This window comes from Trematosphaeria pertusa (assembly GCF_010094035.1).
Source record: "Trematosphaeria pertusa strain CBS 122368 unplaced genomic scaffold BU26scaffold_16, whole genome shotgun sequence".
Lineage (NCBI taxonomy): Eukaryota > Fungi > Ascomycota > Dothideomycetes > Pleosporales > Trematosphaeriaceae > Trematosphaeria > Trematosphaeria pertusa.
The window spans coordinates 967586-986721 of NW_022987227.1; the positions used below are offsets into that span (position 1 = coordinate 967586).

The window sequence follows — 19136 nt, forward strand, 5'->3', positions numbered from 1 at the left end:
AATTCAATTCAATTCAATTCAATTCAATTCAATTCAATTCAATTCAATTCAATTCAATTCAATTCAATTCAATTCAATTCAATTCAATTCAATTCGATTCGATCCGACCTAATCCGTCTGCCTACTTTTTACAGCACCGACACCGACACCGACAACGGCATCTCACCTCTTCGACCTTCGACCTTCGACCTTCGACCCTCGAACTACTCTCACCATCCCATTCAAGGTGAGTGAGTAAGTGAACGAGTAAGTGATCGATCTCCTAGACTATGGATCTGGATAGTACAGTAGGATGAGATGTGATGGGATGGCTAGGGCTGGCAGGGCTGGGCTGGGGTTAACATACATGCGTCTGTGGTTGTGGCTGTGGCTGTGGCTGTGACTTTGATGTCTGTCTGTCCTACGTTGGTTTGGGATATGGGATACGGGATATGGGATACGGAATGCTAGATGCCACCCAATGGGAAGGTCGGACATGGTAAGCAAGCAATAGCAATGCTAGTGTAGTAGAGAATGTTGTAGGTAGAGCCCAGCGGAACTAATCCATGATCGCGAATCAGAGCTTCAAGGTGTCACGTTTGCACGGGATGAAATTGTTTGTTTATTTATTTAATTGATTGATTGTTTTAAATTCATCTTTCATTCCTAAGATTACATAGCATCATGCCGTTGTCAAGACTCCCTGTCGTCTTGCTCTTGAACAAACGCAGTGGGTATGGTATGGTATGGTGTGGGAATACAAATGTTTTGGGGGTGTTGGTTTATCGTGTGTCGGTTTGGCGCGAGGAAGAATCCAAATCTATCCTGCAAGGCAATGGGGACATGATATCGTGGTCTAAGAGGGATCAAGGAAGGGGTATGTGGGGAGACGGAATCTAGGGTTTCGCAACGGGGACAATCATCTCGAGGTCCTCGCCGGGAGCGCCCTTGGCGAACTCGGCAATGTCGGCACCCTTGACCTTGCCGTACAGAGTCTCGACGACGATGCCGGTGATCTGGTATGGGTCGCCGTTGGAAGCGGGGCGGCGGTCCTCGAAGTAGCCCTTGCCCTTGGCGGCAACGTCGCGCGGGATGCGGACGGACGAGCCACGGTTGGCAACGCCCCAGGTGAACTTGTCGAACGACGACGTCTCGTGCGCGCCGGTCATACGGAGCTGGTTGTCCTCGCCGTAGACGGCCATGTGCTCCTTCTGGCGCTTGGAGAGCTTCTCCATGGCAGCCTCGATGTGCTTCATGCCGCCGTCCTCGCGCATCTCCTTGGTGGAGACGTTGGTGTGCAGGCCGGCACCGTTCCAGTCGCCGGGGATGGGCTTGGGGGCGAAGGTGACCTTGGCGCCGAACTCTTCCGCCACACGGTGGAGCAGGAATCGGGACATCCACAGCTCGTCGCCCACTGTATTACGTGATTAGCGTGCGTAATTCGGGTATAGACGGAACATGGCACGGTACTTACTGGCAATGCCTTGGCACGGCCCGACCTGGTACTCCCACTGAGCAGGCATGACCTCGGCGTTGGTACCAGAGATGTTGATGCCGGCGTACAGGCAGGCCTTGTAGTGAGCCTCGACAATATCGCGGCAGAAAACCTTGCCGGTGCCGACACCGCAGTAGTAGGGGCCCTGGGGAGCAGGGAAGCCGTTCTTGGGCCAGCCATACGGCCAGCCCTGGAAGTCGAGAAGGGTGTACTCCTGCTCCAGACCGAACCAGAACTCGTGCTGCTTGTGCTCCTCCATCACGATGGCGGCATCATGGCGGTAGTTGTACTTGTTGGGCTTGCCGTCGGGGCCGTACGTCTCGCACATGACGAGGATGTTGTCACCTAGGCGGAAGGGATCGGGGTAGAAGGCGACGGGGCGGAGGTAGACATCGGAGTTGTCGCCGGGCGCCTGGCCGGTGGAGGAGCCGTCGAAGTTCCATTCTGGGAGGTCCTCGACCTTCTCGACCTTCTTGAAAAGGGTCTGCACACGGAAGTTAGCAACGGGTTCGAAAGGCGGGTGTCGGGCGATTGTGCTCGCGGCCAGACGTCAGAGCAGCTGCGCAGCTACGTTGGGCGGATGCATTGGAGTGGCTGCTGCCCCTCCAAAGGCCCTTATCGCGGGGCTGCTCGATAAGAGAACGCCAAAAGCAAAACGGGGGCCGCGACCCTGGCGATTGGCGCTCGCATGAGGTCACCTCACCTCGCCAGCACCGGCAGAACGCGTCCGCTGCCAGAGAGCGCAGGGCCGGCTGCGCTGCTGGGTCCAGTAGCGAGCAGCTCGCAGGCTTTGACCGGACCCGGTGCCGCGGAAGGAGGGCGCCGCGATAGAGCCAAACCGCAGGCGACGTAAAGCGTGGAGAAATTCGGTGGGATGCTCACCTTGCACTTGGAGCGCACGCCGTTGGAGCCGTCAATCCAGACGTACTCGGCGATGACCTTGCCCTTCTGCGGGAGCCGGAGGTACTTCTCGAGCTGCGTGTTGCCGTTAGCGCACAGTTCTACCGCAAACACCGCGCGGGATGTGCAACTTACGTTGGCGGTATTGGAGATAATCGTTGACTCAGCCTGCGGTCCTCTGTGAGCAAATGCATTCATTCCCGCCACGCCAATTGGCACGCGAGTCGGGCGAAACCTACCATGGCTGCGGTTTGTGTGTGTCGGTGAAGTGGGAGAGAGCGCGGGTTGGGTGTCTGGCGGCGGAGGGAGGAGTAGAAGAGAAGTGAAGTGGAAGGGTGGAAGCGGGTAGGGTCGATGGGCGATAAGCACTCCGGGGGCACGACCCTTAAGTAGTCTGCTGGGGCTGTTGTCTCGGTGAGTGGCGGGGCGGTAGTAGATAAAATATTAGGCTGGCCCTGGGCCAAGAGGCGACGCCGAACTGATTCCGTGGGATGAAGAAGCAATGCAGAGCAATCAGTGCCTCTAGGCGTGCTGGCGTGCTGGGGTACCGGCCGCGGGCCCCAAGCACCTGAGCCCACTCTATCGAGCCTCCGCTAGACTACTGCTGTTGAACCGCAGCTCTGGATATCCCTCACCCAATGCCCGCGCCCCCAATTTCCCCCTCGCCGTGAATGGGGACGACCGCTTTGTTCGGCGCGGCGTGGCTGTGGCTCAGGGCCCGCTGACAGGCGCTCAAAGAACCACGGCGCACGCTGCACGGCTGCGCGCGGCAACTCAGCCTCTGTGCCTCGGTGTTCCGACTTTGACCGCTTTGTCTGTGGAAAGCATCGCTCCAGAGCTAAAATTATCACCGAGATAGCAAAGCACGGCGGCGCACTGCCAGAGAGTCCCAACACACCGCCCAGCGCTCAGCAGTCCGTTTGCCCGCCCCTCTGCGCCGCGCTGCCTCCTTTTCCCTGCGTTTGCTGGGCTTGCGCGTTCCTGTATGTGAAGCTACACAGGAACCCCGGATCCGGAAGCCCGCCTCGACTGTTCTTGCAGGGCCTGCAGCAGCCGAGGGCACCTGCATGCACGTCTATCAGCAGAATCGGACCACTCGCGACAGGTGTACCTCCTAGAGGCGACGTTTGACGCAGGCCGTGGCGGCGAGATAAGGCGCAGAGGACGTAGGGAACTCGGCACCGTCATACCATCATCACTCAACGTCTTGAGGAGTTTGTCAGAACCACTATTGTTAGCCAATGCATCTAGATATTCGAGATTTTCAGAAGGCGCTCGCAAATACCTTCTGGTGGTCCGTATCAAGCTCGTTGCCGTGGCGGACTTCATCTACTCCCGCAGTTCTGGGTGCCACCGCATACTGGCCTCCATGCGGCGTGGGGCAACCTCACACGAGCATCTCAAAACGCTTCTTTGTGCTCGCCTCTCTGACAGCCAAGCGTGAAGCCGGTCAAGCCCTGAAGTTGGGTCCAGGATGCAGCCAATTTCTGACGGCTCCACTCAAACTTCTCCCCGTGCCCCAGGATGCCCCATTCCAGGCGGAACGAGCATCGTGAAGCATCAGCAAGCCCCTCCGCGGCGTCCCCGGCGTCTGCAGCGAATTGCAGGCAACTGAATTGTAACTTCGTGTGCATTCCATTACCCGAAGCCGAAAATTCGCGCTGCGACCCCACGATGTTGAATAACGCGCGAAGTCTCGTTCCATCCAGAAACACCCCAGGTGGTTAAAAAAGCCGCATGTGGACAGGCATGCTCGACGATCGCTGGCTGCGATGTCGGCATCCAGGCCAGGTCCGTGGACGCTGCCCCGCGAGATCTCGCGCGGCGCCCCGCACAGCGTATGCGCCGCATTTCGTGGCAGAGATAAGGGCTCTGCCAGCCTCCCATTGGCCGCCGATGATTGATGTCCAAACGTAATGCGCGCCGCCGCCGGAGGCTTTCTGTGATGGATTCGTGTCAACCGTCGCGACGCTGCACTCGGCGAGAGCTTGTGACTGTTGTAAAGAGCAGCTGCTTGTTGGGGAGATGAAGAGAGGACAGAAGACAGAAAGGCTGCAAATGTAAGATATGCGTCTGCCTTGTGGCGGTGTTGACTTCCGCATTAGGCAAGGCTGCGATTGTTCCACGTGCTATGGGGGTTCTCAAGATATCCGATATCCTTGATTGTAGTTCCCCCATATCAAGGCTTAGACGATCACCGAGCCTCAGTTGCCCAGTCGTTGGCAGCGGCCACGGCTCGCCGGCTCTGGGTCCACCAGCTCTCCCGGCCATGTACGACATTGGCTAACACGGCCAAACCAACACTGGCTCGCCTTCAGCGTCGAGCTTGACAGCGCTGTGCGAGAAATTTGCCTTCTCCGTACCTCTCCTTTCCGAGGATGAGGATGAGCTAGCCTCCGTGCCTCGTTCAAGCGCTATTCCGTCGCATCTGGGGAGCTTAGCTTAGAGCTATGGAGTTAACCTATTCAACTTAGGAGTACCCCAGGGTTTGGCGACCTCGCTGTGTGGAGCCGGCGGCCCAATATCGTCTGGGTAGCTTCGTGCCTGTGGGGTGGCAACAGTGGTGTACCTGCAGGAGGCGGGAGGCTGTGCGAAGAGTAAGAGACCGAAGTACGGCAACGCAATGGATACCGCCGGATCGCCGGGAGCTAGAGCACTTCGGGGACGGGGGCCAGCAGCTTGGGAATCTGGGGTACGCCTCTCGGATTGCTGGGGACCCTGACGTGCACGTTCAGTCATCCCTAATGCCAGCAGCACGCGCCCTGTTATCTCCTTAGTCATCATAATTGCTCGATACTGATGAGGACGACCATGGGAACTTCAGGTGCCTTTTTCTCACCACGAACACGTTCAAGGAGGTCTTGGAAAACCGTCGGGCGAAGTCGTTGACCGTTCGATGAGCTCCCGTTCCGATGCCGCTGTCACTGGCCAGGCCTCCCGCGACAACAGAACCACTCCCTTGGCAGGGCTGCTGAACGTGGGCCGAATGCACGTAACATTATTGTGGGGGCGCAGGTACGGGTTGGTGTGCATATCTAACCTCCGAAGTGCCCTCATGTAGGTTGGCCCCGTTGCCGTGACTCCCTCACGTGACGGCTCACTTCGTCGGAGGTTTGCTCCAACTGGAGAAGCCAGGAAATGCTCGTCGGGGCGCGTCGGAATGCTGTCTCCTGGCTTTCGGTGCGCAGTTTGATTTGCTACGCTTTGCCAGCTCAACTTGCCAACAACCACCCCCCCGCCAATGCAGATTATCTCCGTCGTACGCTTCGTGTAGACCGCCGGCTGACATTCCCAGGGCTTTGGACTGCCCAACGGATTCGTACAGGACATGGGAAATGATGATGGACAACTAGACCAGGCGTTGTTGTAACGGGTAAGACGTCCCGAAGCTCGGAGCCATATTTTGACGTTTCGACGTCAGAACGTTTGGCTGTCGTTTGTTCCGGTTCCGCGGCGCCACGGTGCCGCTGCCGATGTCGACCATGATGAAATCAACTCTGGGTACAACACAGAGATCGCTTGTAGTGTCCCAATGAGGCGATCCGAACAATGCCTGGCGAACAGCGTAATTGCTGGAAGAGTCATTCGCCATGGCACTGGCCGTGCTGTGCGAAAACATTGTTTTGACGAACAATGTCCAGAAGTTTGTGAGTTGATATATATCTGAGCCACCATCACTCACCAGGCGCATGTTTCTGGGGAAGCAGAAGTCCAGACTCCGTCGTGCCCAAGCATCTACCAGCCCCTTCAATGAGAACGGCGACCACGTTCGTATGCGACATGTGTCACACTGAGCATGTGTTCCATTCTTGCCGTCATTGGGGTCGTGAACGGCTAGAGCCATGCTGCCGATCGAGGATTATCAACGGCCGCCACACTGGTTGTGGCTACATTGAAAATCTTGGATCTGTCAACAGCACTGAATGGTGTTTCGACTGCAAGTACCGGCGGACGCAGGGAGGAGCTTGGAGGCCATTTGCTCAATTGAGCAACGACGGATGGGCGAAGGTCAAAGAGAAGGTTCGACAAAGGTGCCTGGAATCTGATGGTGTACGTATTGCTTCGCGTCAGACAGATTACTGTGTTAACAAATAGGGCGTTTTAGGTAGGCACCGATACTGGTACTGGCGGAGATGGTGGCCGTCTCGTTATCGCGACTGCCGCTGGTGATATTGTGCATCCGAGCCATCAAGGAAGTGATGGAAGCTTCCGTCATTCCGTCCATATCCTGGAGTCGTCTGTAATACGGCTGCACAACTCGCAGACGGGTAGGCGCTTGAGCGCCAAGGCTACGTGAGCAAGTAGTGGTCGGCGCTGGAAGACGTCCTTGGCTCAAGCACCAAATCCATGAGAGATAGCTCCAGGGCAAAAAGACTGAGCTGATGCTCTCCGTTCGACGAGTGTGGAGTGCTTATGACGATGGGAGTTGGAGTGGGAGAGGAAGAGGAGGCCAAACGCTTGGACGCTGAACAACCAGCCAATGAGACGCTTTCATGACTAACGATAACGGCATCGCTCTTTCTGTTCTTCTCCGCAACACCTCGCCCTTTGATCACAGCACTCTGTAGCTTTTTTTCATTACAATAGAATACATTGCTCTATCACACCCGGGCAAGAAAGCCAGCGTGCTCTCATCGTGACATCCAAGTTTAATATCTTGACAGTAAGTCTCCACCCACAATGTAGGACCCTGGCCAGGATTGCATGCTCATTCTGATACCCATCGCCAGGCATTATGGCAAAGTATAACCCTGATCCTGTTGGAAGCTTTCCAACGTCCGCGATATCCTATGGCCTGGCAGCAGCTACAGCTTTTTGACCCTTTATCAATAATCAGTCGTGTCATGTCGTACCTGGAAACCTACATACGGCCCTGTGACCATGCGAAGCCAGTCAACCACGAGTCTTCCGTCCACATGCACCACCGATCAATTTCCATCACAGTTTGCCATACTGCACCCGTAGTATAATTGGGATTACCCCAAGCACGACGGGGGCGGGCCGAGAGGCTATGCATCATGCCAGCACCGAATTTTCCAGACCAGTAGGTGCGGAGTACTCCTCTTTGTTAGAAAAGCCTCCTTCGGCCGTGCCGCTCCTGAGATCTAGATGCGATTTGGCTCTGTCGGCGTCAGCCACGGATATTAAAGAGGAAGACAAAGCCATACCGCACTTAAACAGCGTGCACTTGCCGCCCGCTTCAGTCCGCATCCTTCGCCGACAGATGGAATTCGCAATGGTACCTCTACCACGACTCCATTGTGCCTCCCTCCTCATCGCCTATCTTATCGGTTTCTCGGTTCCTGGTATCATGGCTGCCAGTTCGACTCCAACGCTCGGTTCTTCTGCAGCGAGGAAAACTGTTTCCGTCAATGTTGGGAAGCCCCTTCACCAATTCTCGCCCGATTCTATTATAGCGGGAGTTGGCGATGTACGTGCGAATCCCAAATGACCTTGTATAAGTATTGACAACGTCCTAGATCATTGAGTTCAGCTTCTTCCCCCCGAACCATTCGGTCGTCAGGGCACCTTATCTTAACCCGTGTCTCCCGTACGACTCCTACTACAATGGAACACGAGCTGGCTTCTTTTCTGGATTCTTCGCTTCTCAGAGCGCAGACGAAGATGTACGCACGACGATTCGCCGTCTGCATTGAGCGTTAACTGATAATTGGAATTAGCTTAGGTGGCAGCTTTTGATCAATGATACCAACCCCATTTTCTTCTACTGTTCTGCCCCAGGTTCATGCAATCAGTGGCAGATGGTGGGCGTAATCAACCCGGTACGTTCTGTTCTTCCTCTTGCAAATCTCTTTGACTTGGTGTGCGGGCCTGCGATGCTCCTACTGACAAACGCAGAATGCGAGCGTCTCGCTTCAGAGGCAGAAAGATACGGCTAAGGCCGCACCCCTCGTCCAACCTGGTGAGCCGGTTCCACTAGAGGCCGGCCCGGGGACCACGTCGGCATCCTCATCTAGCTCAACGCTCGCGGAATCGACAATCGCACCTACCACGACCCCTTCCCCACCAGAGCCCACCGGCTCGCATATCGCACTCTCTGTCGGCGCTATAGCCGGTATCGCTGTGGCAGGCGTCGCTATCATTGCTCTCCTTGCAGCGCTGTTCTTCTTCGTAGGGCGTTCGCGAACACTGAAGGAAGAGGCAGATCGGCGTACGTCTACAATTCGGCATCCCTCGTATCTCTCCCCGCACCATGACATGGCAGTAAGTCCGATGCCTGGAGACGGCGCCGCGGTTCACGCAGGTTATGGACCGTATGAAGCGGATAATGCCCAGCAAAAGCCTTCGGTGTACTATCGGAGCCACGGCCTCGGCGTCGAGGAGATCGGGGATCTGAGAAAGTCGACGGTGAGTCCAGGTTCAGATGTGGGCTATGGGAGAGAGCAATATCCACAAGGACTTGTGTATCCAAACGCCCCGCAAGAGATGGAAGCGCCTGACGGTAGATTTAGGAGGTAACGGGCCGCGGGCGTAGCTATGCTAGCGATTCTCGGCAGCGATCCGCTGTGATTGTTGGGATACGCAGTGCGATCCATCTCTTTCGCTTGAGGATATTGTCATGTCGATATTGAGTCGTCCTATTGTTTCTGCCGATCCTGGGGAATGAGAGTTCGAAGTACAAGCTCAATGGAAACCTAACCGCCTTTTGCAATGCTCGTGATATTGATCGTAATGCCCAGGAGCGAGTTCGTGACTTTAGTCGTGTGCTCTAATCATAGTCCAATAGAGGGGGTTCTCGCCGACTCTAGAATGCACGCTAGCCGCAACATTCCCAAGTTGGCGAGCGGCGATCAAAAGAACCGGAGCCAATTGACACCTATAAAAGCCACAATATAGCGGAACAGAACCAGAACCCAGGGCATTGGACCGCAGGAGATATCGCGAGTCAAGTGCGATGCGCGAAGGTTGAGCCAACTTTGGGAGCGACCTGCGGGGGTATCGTGAGGGACGTTTCGACAGCGAGTACCCGTGCACGGCGTCGGGACAGGCGACAGCAACGTGGTATCGGCTTTCAAGGCGAAGTTGTACGACTGCCGGTTCTGTGCGACGTGTTGTTTTGGGAGTCACAATGGCGCGGGCGTCGAAGAGAGAGGCCTTCGCTCGGAGACTAGGAGGTGGTCCGAGTCAGAGGGCCGCGGACGAGCCATGGCAACTTACGACTCACGAGGAGACGCGAAGAGGAGATTGATGGCAGCGAATCGCGTGTGGATCTGTGATCTTTCGAGCATAGCAGAGCTGGCTGCTAGCCAGGTGAAGCCGCCAAGGAGATGTAACCGGCCGACAGCCATCAGGTAGTACCCGCTACACCAACATCAATGCTCCTGGAGCTCCTGAGCATCCATCAGCTGCGCAGCGCGGCTCCTTCATCCACGGGCGCCGCCCGTTGTTGTGCACGCCAGTTTCATGCTTCTCTTTCGGGCACTTCTCCCTGACGCTATTGTTAATCTGAAAACAGCCGAACGAGTGGTTTGCGCCGGGGATCGACGTCCAGGATAGGCCTCACAAGGCCCGTGGCCCAACCCCGACTCTGACCTCCTATCCATTGGAGCACCTCGTCTCACCCTCCTCCACGCCGCTCACATCTGTCATCACTCCGTGGCCGCCATGGCCCGTTGAGGGGAGTCACCCATTCTTATTCCGCTTCGCGTCGCTCTCTCATCGCCCTGCTGCTTGTATATTTCCCCGTAATCCACCTCCTATACCAGGGTCCATAATTCTCCGAGCAGACGAGTGCTACGCCGGTTCGCAGCAGTCATCTCTACGCCGCATTCCCTCTGCCCAAGGCCGCCAGCGCCGCGACTCCCGTGAGCGGTTCCCGCCGCCATGCATCAGCGGGCCCGTTCAGAAGCCGGCGGCGATGTCGCCAGCCCCCGCTCCAGCAGGGCTCCGAGCTTCAGCAGCGACAGGCCGTCAGTCGCAAGCTCCGTAACTTTCCAGATGCCGACGAGCATTCGCCCGGCGCCCGCATACATCGCCGCCTCGGTCGCCTCGCAGATCGTCACCGACAACCGCCATGCGCAGCTCCGCGAAGGCGACGACTCAGACACTGAGGGCGCTGGCGACTTCCTGGTCAACGCCCTCTTCTCGGAGCAGGCTCTGTCTCTGCTCAATTCCTTCCTCGACCACCTGCTGTTCGCGATCCTGTCCACCGCGCATTCGCCGTCGCTTACCGCCATCCGGCCCGCCATAACCGATGTGCTCAAGCCGCGCGTTGCCCGCGAGGCAATGGCCAACGCCGATGAAGAACTGCAGGGCTTGCTCGCCGGGGAGGACGACGAGGAGTTCCCGGAGCAGGACGGCACAGTCGCAGAGCGGTGGGATGTTGAGAAGGTATGGAAGCGGACACGCTTACGGATAATGGTCTATACTCGGTTAGGGGAGCTAGAAGACGAGGATGAGGAGCGCTATGTCCAACAGGAGCGCGGGCTCAGCATGGACGACAGCGACGACGATGAGGCCGGTCTCGTTTCTTGGGCCGCCGCCATTTTCCTCACGTCCGTCATCGAGTACCTCGCGGAGCAAACGCTGCTTGTCTCTGGCCAGGCGGCATTTGCTCGCCTGTCTGCCAAAATGAAGAAGATCGCTCAGCAGTCCGAGGATGCCGAGGACCAACAGCTTGAGCGCATCATTGTCGAAGATTTCGATGTCGAGAAGATTGCCTTGAACTCCGCGCTCGGCAGGTTGTGGAGAACCTGGAGGAAGCGAGTGCGGTCGCCGATCACGCCGCTTTCACCGCGGGGAGTCCGCTACACGAGCAGCGTTGCAAGCCTTCACCGCCGACGGATAAGCCACGACACGGCGGATGAGTCTATCCTAAGCGATGGCGTACCAGAGGTCCCTGAGCACAAGCCTACCGAGACGGAGATTGCGGCCAATATTCCGCTCCCCATGGGCGACAACGACGTCAACGAAATCGAGGTTCCTGGTCTTGCTCGCACATTCGAGGAAGGAGAAGCGAGTGGTACGGAGACCCCGATTGCGCGTACTCAACGGCCGGCTAGCGTCATCATGCTTGCGCCCCCAGAGAACTTCAGGAGGCGGATGGCGAAGGAGCGCCCGGTGTCGATGCCTCCACCAGCAGCTGGACCCTTGGTCTTCCCCCCAGAGAGAGAAACGGCAGAAGACATGGAGTTTGAGACTCCTATGGAAACAGTGTCAGATGACGAATCATATATCCACGACGAGCGCCAGGAGGGCATGTCCCATGTCGATGAGAGAGACGCCGAGGGCGAACACGAGGCGGACGCTGATATGGTAGCATTCGCCGCTTCTACGGGCATGGGCTTCGGTATGAGCCCGATAAGTCCAGTGAAGGCCAATGGCTTTGACAAGGACGAGGATGATGTCGACACTCCCACTCAGACTGGCTACGATGGCGAGTCACAGGTGTTCCAGTCCAAGAGGATGTCAATTGAGAAGACTGGGCCTCCAGGGGTTGTCCGCACGTACTCTACGAGGAGCTCAAGCCTGAGATCTCATGACAGGACACCCGCTGGGACCCCAAGCGTGACTCCCGGAAACGAGCCGAAGACATATCTCGACGATGCCCATACCGACGACGACCTGAGCGCACCTGACGCCATCGGAGTTGCGCACACTTCGAACATACCTATCCCAACGCCGTCGCCTCCGGCCGAGCCATCTACTAATGACAGGGCACCTGGACATGCAAAGCATCCTTCACACGGAGGATACGTAGAGGTTCTTCCCCGCCAGACGGCGCTAACATCAATTACCGTCCGCAATACCCCAAGTCCCGAAGAAAGACCTACGCAAGGCGAGCGTTCCACGATGCGCAAAGATGTTCAACGAAAAGAGGTTCAGCGGAAAGAAGTTACTATCTCTCCGCCAGGGCCTCGCGACACTACTCCTCCGAGGTCGCGCGCGCCCGTGCTGGCCTCCTTGCAGGAGACGGAGACTTGGAGCACGAAGCCGCAGCATCCGGTGGTACCTGAGAAGTCAACACAACGTGGCAGCCCTACGCGTGGTAGCCCCAAGCCAGGTCCGTCGCTGCGCACCCGTGAGTCGCCAGCCGCCGTTGCCGACCGCACTGTTAAACCCAAAGCTATTGAAGGCTCACCTCGGTCTCGCTCCGGCACTACTGAAGGAGCTTCTCCAGACAAGGCTACTGTTCAGCGCCTGTCCTCTTCCTCCTCAACCGGCCGATCCGTATCAACTTCCATTCTGCACAGCGCTCGTGATTCTGATACCAGCCTCAATGGCCGCCCTCGGGGTCTCAGCGGCCGCATGTCGGAAGAAGACCGACAGCGTGAGTTTGACACTCTGGTAAAAGGAGAAGAGACTGTAAAGTTCACTCTCACCCCACAGGCCATGCGCGACATCGATGTAAGTGGACGCTCTGACTCCATATTCGCTCATCATGCTAACCTTGACAGGAGCCGCCAGTTGTCAAGCGGGTAGAGCCCCCCAAACCGGCAGCCTCAGTCACTGTCTATCCCCGCGTGAATGCAGACAAGGATACTCAATTCGGATCTCAACATCTGCCTGCTCGAACGGCGCCAAGGGCTGAAGGCCCAGTTCCATCGTCCGGCAAGAAAGTGAGAATAGCGAAACCGATGGCCAGGGAACCGCGGATACAGAGCGAATCCATGCGCGATTTTGCCGACTTTATTCGATCGACAGGTCCTGCTCCCGGAGACGAGCGACCTGTGCAGCCGTTTGTGCCTCTAAGTCAGACCAGTCCTAAGCCAACTAACGCGTCGTCGTCGTCAATTAGTGGATTGGGCAGGAGATTATCCACAAGGCAGGCCTCGTCTCACTCGCATTCAGGTTCCACTGCTGGAGAGGGCCCTTCAGCGAAGTCTCGCGCACATATGGAACCACGCAGTCCTGCCGGCCCGCGAAGCGGCAACGATGACTTGATTGACTTCATACGACAAGGCCCGCCAGGCGCCAACAATGGACAGCCTAGGATTCCTCGTGCTGTGGCGCCATTCCGAACCACCGTCGACTCTGATCAATTCGATCGCATGCTAGACGAGAACGGCAATGTTGAATCAGCGTATGGCTCGCAGGTGTCCACAACCTCGAAGCAATCTTCGCAGACTGCCAACTCAAGGACGGGGCTTCTACCAAAAGCAAACGTCGTACAGCCTGCATATTCGAATACTCCGCAGAAGCTCACAGGGAACCTGTCAAGCCCTGAGCCCCATATTCAGCGCACTCGTCGTCGCGTCAAGGATCCATACGCCATCGACTCGGACGACGAAGACGACGATCTACTGACGGCTCTTCCTAGTTCTGCAAGGCCTCGACAGCAAGAGGAGAGCATGATGGACTTTCTAAACAGCATGGAGCCGCCCTCTAATAGCCAGCCACAGCCATTTGTCTTGAGCAAGGAGGCGATAGCTGCGGCAAAGGCCCGGGCAGTTAGGAACCCTGCCGGCTCCCCTGCCGATAGCATGTCATCTTCTAGCACTGCAACGCGAAACGGGGTCAATTCTCGCTCCGGAAAAGTGCCCTCGGCGCAACCCGGCCAGATATCCTCTACAATCACATCGAATGCCCAGCAATCCTTCAAGCCAAAACTCCAAGCGCGAACAGCCGGCGCAAGAGATGCACAGATTGGCCGATCTGCTACTAGCGACCTCGCCGATTTCCTCCGTAGCTCTGGCCCTCCGGAGTCACCTGCGCCAGCGCCAGGCGCTACAATCCGCAAGGAAGAAGGCAAGCGTGTGCCTACGAAGTTCTGGCGCAAGAAGACATATCCCGACATGCCGTGAGCATAGCCATTCCCTCTTTCTCCTTGTGTACGAGTTATTCCTATCCTTCATGGCTTCACTTTCTTCGGTATTGCTTTGTGGATTGAGGAATTCGTACGGTTTTCAAGACTTGATTTGTTGATGACTTGCTTCGAGATCTACGCTTCTGCCATATCGTGCGACCTGTAAAAGCATGTTTATCTCTTCGGGATGTACTTGGGGGACTTCTGTTTAATCATTTGAGCCTTGATGACATTACTTTCATTTCTAGTCGTCGTCTCTGGACCACGAGAGACTCTTTTCGGGGGCTGTTGTATTGATGAGAGGGATTCAAGATTTTGGAGATTATCTGCACGAGAAAGCTGTAAGGTTAGACTATGAAACGCGAATGGACATAATCAAATTTTTCACCGGCATGGGACATTGGCTCGATAGCTGCAATGCGCTTCTCGTTCTTCGCAGCAGTCGAATGCAGGTATGCTCATCTCACCTACATCATGCCCAGGTGTCATCTGCAGGCTGACGCCAACGCAGGATCGATTACAAATCCAGTTAGATCCTATGCATCCAGCCCGGAACGACTTGGGCATACATTACAGACACATGAAGGCTCCCCCGCCGGGGCCACCACCAACTCATCTCATCAGCTTATTACATACTACCACCGCCACACTCCTCATCCAACCCTACCTCCACCCAGCCATGGCGTCCCCAAGAAGCACACTCCCCCTCTCCGAAACCCCAGCACTAACATACAACCACAGCGAAGAAAACATCACCGCCCTCCTCCACCACCTCCCACACATCTCCCACTCCACAAACCCTTCCGAATGCGTCTCCAAATCTAGCACCCGCCATTCTGCCGCTGCCCCTGCCCAGACCCCCCGCGCAGTCCTCTTCCCCGCCTCCACAGCAGACGTCTCCGCCATCCTCGCCGCCTGCCACGCGCGCAACATAGCCGTGACGTCCTTCGGCGGCGGCACGAGTCTCGGCGGCGCGCTGGCGGCGACGAGAGGCGGCGGCGTGTGCGTGGATTTCAAGCTCATGCACAGGATTCTGGACCTGCATGAAGATGACTTGGATGTCGTAGTGCAGCCGGATGTGGGGTGGGTCGAGTTGAATGAGTATTTGAGCGAGAAGGGGTTGTTTCTCCCGCCGGATCCGGCACCCGGGGCGAGGATTGGGGGGATGGTGAGTCGCGATCTGTCTATCTTTTTGTGTCATGACCGATGGGATGGATTGGACTGGTTGGCGGCGGGCTGATGCATGGATAAGATCGCAATGTCCTGCTCCGGCACCAACGCCTACCGCTACGGCACGATGAAGGAATGGGTCATCTCGCTCACCGCCGTGCTCGCCGACGGCTCCGTCGTCAGGACGCGCAACCGGCCGCGCAAGTCTGCCGCGGGATACGATCTTACGCACCTGGTTATCGGGTCTGAGGGCACGCTCGCGCTGGTCACCGAGGCGGTGCTGAGAGTCACCGCGCTGCCGAGGAATCTGCACGTTGGGCTGGTGAGGTTTGAGCGGATGCAGCATGGCGTTGATAGCGCGGTGGGCGTGTTGAAGAGCGGGTTCTTGCTCGAGGCGCTCGAGTTGGCGGATGCGGAGTGTATGCGCGCGCTGAATCACTCGGGGCTTTGTGCTGAGGAGTTTGCAGAGACGCCGACGCTGTTTGTTAAGTTCGCGGGGTCGGAGGGGGTAGTGAAGGAGCAGATTTCTTGCGTGAGGGAGATCTGTGCTGCGAATGCGTGTCGTGCGTTTGAAGTGTCGGGGGACGAGAGTAGGATCCGGGCTATCTGGGGCGCGAGGAAGAGTCTGGGGAATGCGCTGGTGACGATGAAGAAGGATCCGAGTGATCTGTTCTTGCATACTGATGCTGCGGTGCCGATCTCGAAGATGGCGCAGTTGGTGGAGGAGAGTGAGCGGATTGTTAGGGAGGAAGGGGGGGAGTGGTTTTGCGCGAGCGTGGGGCATGTTGGGGATGGTAAGTTTGCCTTTTTCTTTTCTTCCTTGTCTAGGGGTCTTCTCCTCGAGCCTGCCTGGTACTTCTGTTGAAACCCCTCCGTCTTCTGGCTAAGCATACTACACTACAGGGAACGTGCACACCGCGATAGTCTGTCCCGCGTCCGCTAAAGCCGACGCTGAGAGACTCCTCGCGAAGATTCAGAGACTGGCGCTCGAGCTCGAGGGCACTATTACAGGCGAGCATGGCGTGGGGCTCAAGCTGCGCGACTTGCTGGCTGAAGAGGTGGGACAGGCTGGGGTGGATGTTATGCGCAGGGTGAAGATGGCGCTGGATCCGAAGGGGATACTGAATCCGGATAAGGTTGTCAGGCTAGAGGAGGGGATTTGAGGGGCGTGAGGACGAGGGTGGGGTGGGGTGGGGGAAGGAGGTATAAAAGAGGTGGTGGCGCTGTGGAGGTCTGGTTGCTCTGCACTCTCTCGGTGGAATTTCGTATTTCTAAAGTCCAGTGAGCAAGCCCTCATGGCTGGTGGAGAGACGAGCTGGACTAAAAGTATACAAGCTCGTTGCAATGGCGTCTCCCGGGCTGTGCGTCTTCCCCGGGGTTGACATCCCTGCTCACGAGGCATCTCCACCGGCAAGTGGCTCCATAAAGATTCTCAGCAGCATCCAGCGCTGTTATTCCTCACCGGAATGAGCTATGTTGGCATTCACGAGGTCGGATCCTCCACATATGACTAGGGAGCAATATCATCAACATGGTATTCAAAAGACGATGTCCCCCTTGCATGATGTGGCGTAGGAAGCGTTTGAGTCCCATATACCAAACCAGCCGAGGGCTTTAATGGTCAGCGTCGGAAATGTTCTGTATGAAAGAAAGAGGGTTGATATACTCATCTTCGAGAAAGTGAGCGCAGACGACTGGGTTATCAAGACGTCGCATGTTGCTCACGTGTCCCATGGTTAGCATGTTCGGATGACGGATGGGTATATAAAGCCCTTGCGCTCTCCCTTCGAATTACTTCTTCACACTCACACTATGTCGCCGGACTCTGGCACTAAAAACCCCCGCCGGGACATGTTATGCTTTGTCCAGTCCTCTTGCTCTAAAACTCACTGCGCACACATGATATGCGCTCGCTCCAAGACTCTCAAAAGAATACCACGTCAAAGCCACGGTACAAAAACGCGATATGTCACACCAACATGTGCGAATTCTGGAGGAACGTTGCTCAGCGCAATGAGCAGGCGAACAAATCTGGCAACTTCCAGAGTCATGGGGCGGATTCAGTATCGAAAGGATCGCACCGATGGAGAATGTTCTGCGCTGCTGTCTATTCTGCCTCCGCCTTAACGGGTTAGGAGTACGTCGGACGAGAATTTGGAAGTGTATAAATACTTCTCCCTTCCGTCTTCCCACGTTTCCTTCTTCATGACATCACAGCCGCCATTATAGGCACTAAAACTATGGTTCATTTGTGGCATGCGGTGTGGAGCTTTCTCGCTCTAAAATCACTAACACGTCAGCCCATGCTTCGCTTCTGCTGGTCACGCTCAAATCTACACATCCCCACAAGCCATGCCCTCCTAAAACACCAGGGAAAGCATACCATGCCCGGACTTAAGCAGAGTTCCTTAGAAAACAGAATTAGACGCACCTTTCTTTATCGATAAGAGATAGTCTTCGCGTCTTTTGATGCGAGTTCGTGCTTGCGCTTCCCCGGCTGCACACCGAGAAATTTGAGAAGCGAAAGACAAACTCCTCCAGGCACCAAGGCTCACTTTTCCCTTCTCTTCACGACAAAGCCGCCGCGAAGGGTGCTAAGATGTGACAATGCCACTCGCAATGTTGTGCGGAGCCCGTCTCTTTCCAAAACAAAAACTCCAAAAGGATATGTTTGCCGTAGACCGAAAACAGCTATGCTGTCTGCTCCTCGCACTTGGGTCCGGCCCATGTCGCGCCTTAAGAAAGCCCGTCAACGATGAAAAAAACACCAGACGATCTCATGCCGTCCACCTTTGGCGAGCTTTCGCAGAGAGGACGAGACGCACACCTGAGTGTATAAATACTTCTCCATTCCGTGCCTTCTCTTTCCTCCAAGACAACAGCAATCCCACTGATGGTACTAAAACCCATGGAAATAGGCGTTATGCTGGGCCGAACTTGGAACCTGAAAAGAAAAGAAAAGATATTCCCGATTACACGTGCTGGTCTTTGGCAGAACAAAAATTGCAGAACATAGTTGGCCATGGTCTCCCCGAGGAAGCCGGCGCTGAGTCCTGACATGACCGGAGCGCACCGGTGCGACTACATCATCGAAGAGGAAATCCCGGAAATGCATACTAATAGACTTATTTGAAAACGCGGGGTGTTAACAAAAAAGACGAGCTATATCGTTACATGCCTGTTTCCTTCGCTGAGCTCTCGGAGAGACGATGAGGCAATGTGGGCGTGTGTAAATACTCTCCCTACCCTCTTCCCACCACAGCTTCACGACATCGCAGCTGCGACCGACAACACTAAACCCTACATCACCACGTCTTATGCGGAGCCTGCACTCTCTATAACAGATGGCCACGCAAATCCGCATGTTTGCCTGTGCGCCCTATTGCGGATCAACCATGGTACGGTCTGCCGAAACGATTCAAGGACGTCACTATGGGAACTGAGGCACCGGGGAACACGAACAGACATGGTACCTATGCTGCCTTCCTTCCGCGAGCTCTCCGTGAGAGGATGAGGGTTTCGGGGAGTATAAAAATCTCAGTCTCTACCTTCTAAACACCGTTTCTTTACACCATTCGTCTACACGAATATACAAAAAAGGACAGGATGGACCGCTATGTCGTGCGGCGTTGCTGCGTCTAAAGACGAAGGTGCTAGCAGGGAATGGCTTTTCCTAGTTCCGAAACCGAATTAAAAGTTTCTGGAGTTCTATCAAAACTCGAAAACTAAAGCGGCTATGTCCAGCCGAGATATCAGATGCGCATCTGGAACTGGAAATGCGTAGTACGTACACCTTAGCGGTCTCCACGCATTTGCCTCATGAGC

At 56.0% G+C, this 19136-nt stretch overlaps 3 protein-coding genes across 3 annotated transcripts; 1 reads left to right on the forward strand and 2 right to left on the reverse strand.

Annotated features, from left to right (window-relative positions):
* Positions 1-624: 624 nt before the first annotated feature.
* Positions 625-2702, reverse strand: BU26DRAFT_609235 (uncharacterized protein). Its single transcript, XM_033835913.1, has 4 exons — positions 2510-2702; positions 2357-2449; positions 1454-1958; positions 625-1393 (listed from the first exon to the last, which is right to left on the reverse strand). Exons 1-4 carry the CDS (start codon positions 2570-2572, stop codon positions 876-878), a joined length of 1179 nt encoding a protein of 392 aa, XP_033678958.1. The 5' UTR covers positions 2573-2702; the 3' UTR covers positions 625-875.
* Positions 2703-5718: 3016 nt separating this feature from the next.
* On the reverse strand, positions 5719-6585 carry BU26DRAFT_111575 (uncharacterized protein). The gene has a single exon (XM_033819408.1). It carries the CDS (start codon positions 6216-6218, stop codon positions 5724-5726), a length of 495 nt encoding a protein of 164 aa, XP_033678959.1. The 5' UTR covers positions 6219-6585; the 3' UTR covers positions 5719-5723.
* A 3634-nt stretch (positions 6586-10219) lies between these two features.
* Positions 10220-16474, forward strand: BU26DRAFT_509702 (uncharacterized protein; the record flags this gene model as incomplete). Its single annotated transcript, XM_033827165.1, has 6 exons — positions 10220-12742; positions 12793-14135; positions 14554-14593; positions 14653-15309; positions 15394-16105; positions 16215-16474. The coding sequence occupies 6 exons, from the start codon at positions 10220-10222 to the stop codon at positions 16472-16474; spliced, it is 5535 nt and encodes a 1844-aa protein (XP_033678960.1).
* Positions 16475-19136: the final 2662 nt, after the last annotated feature.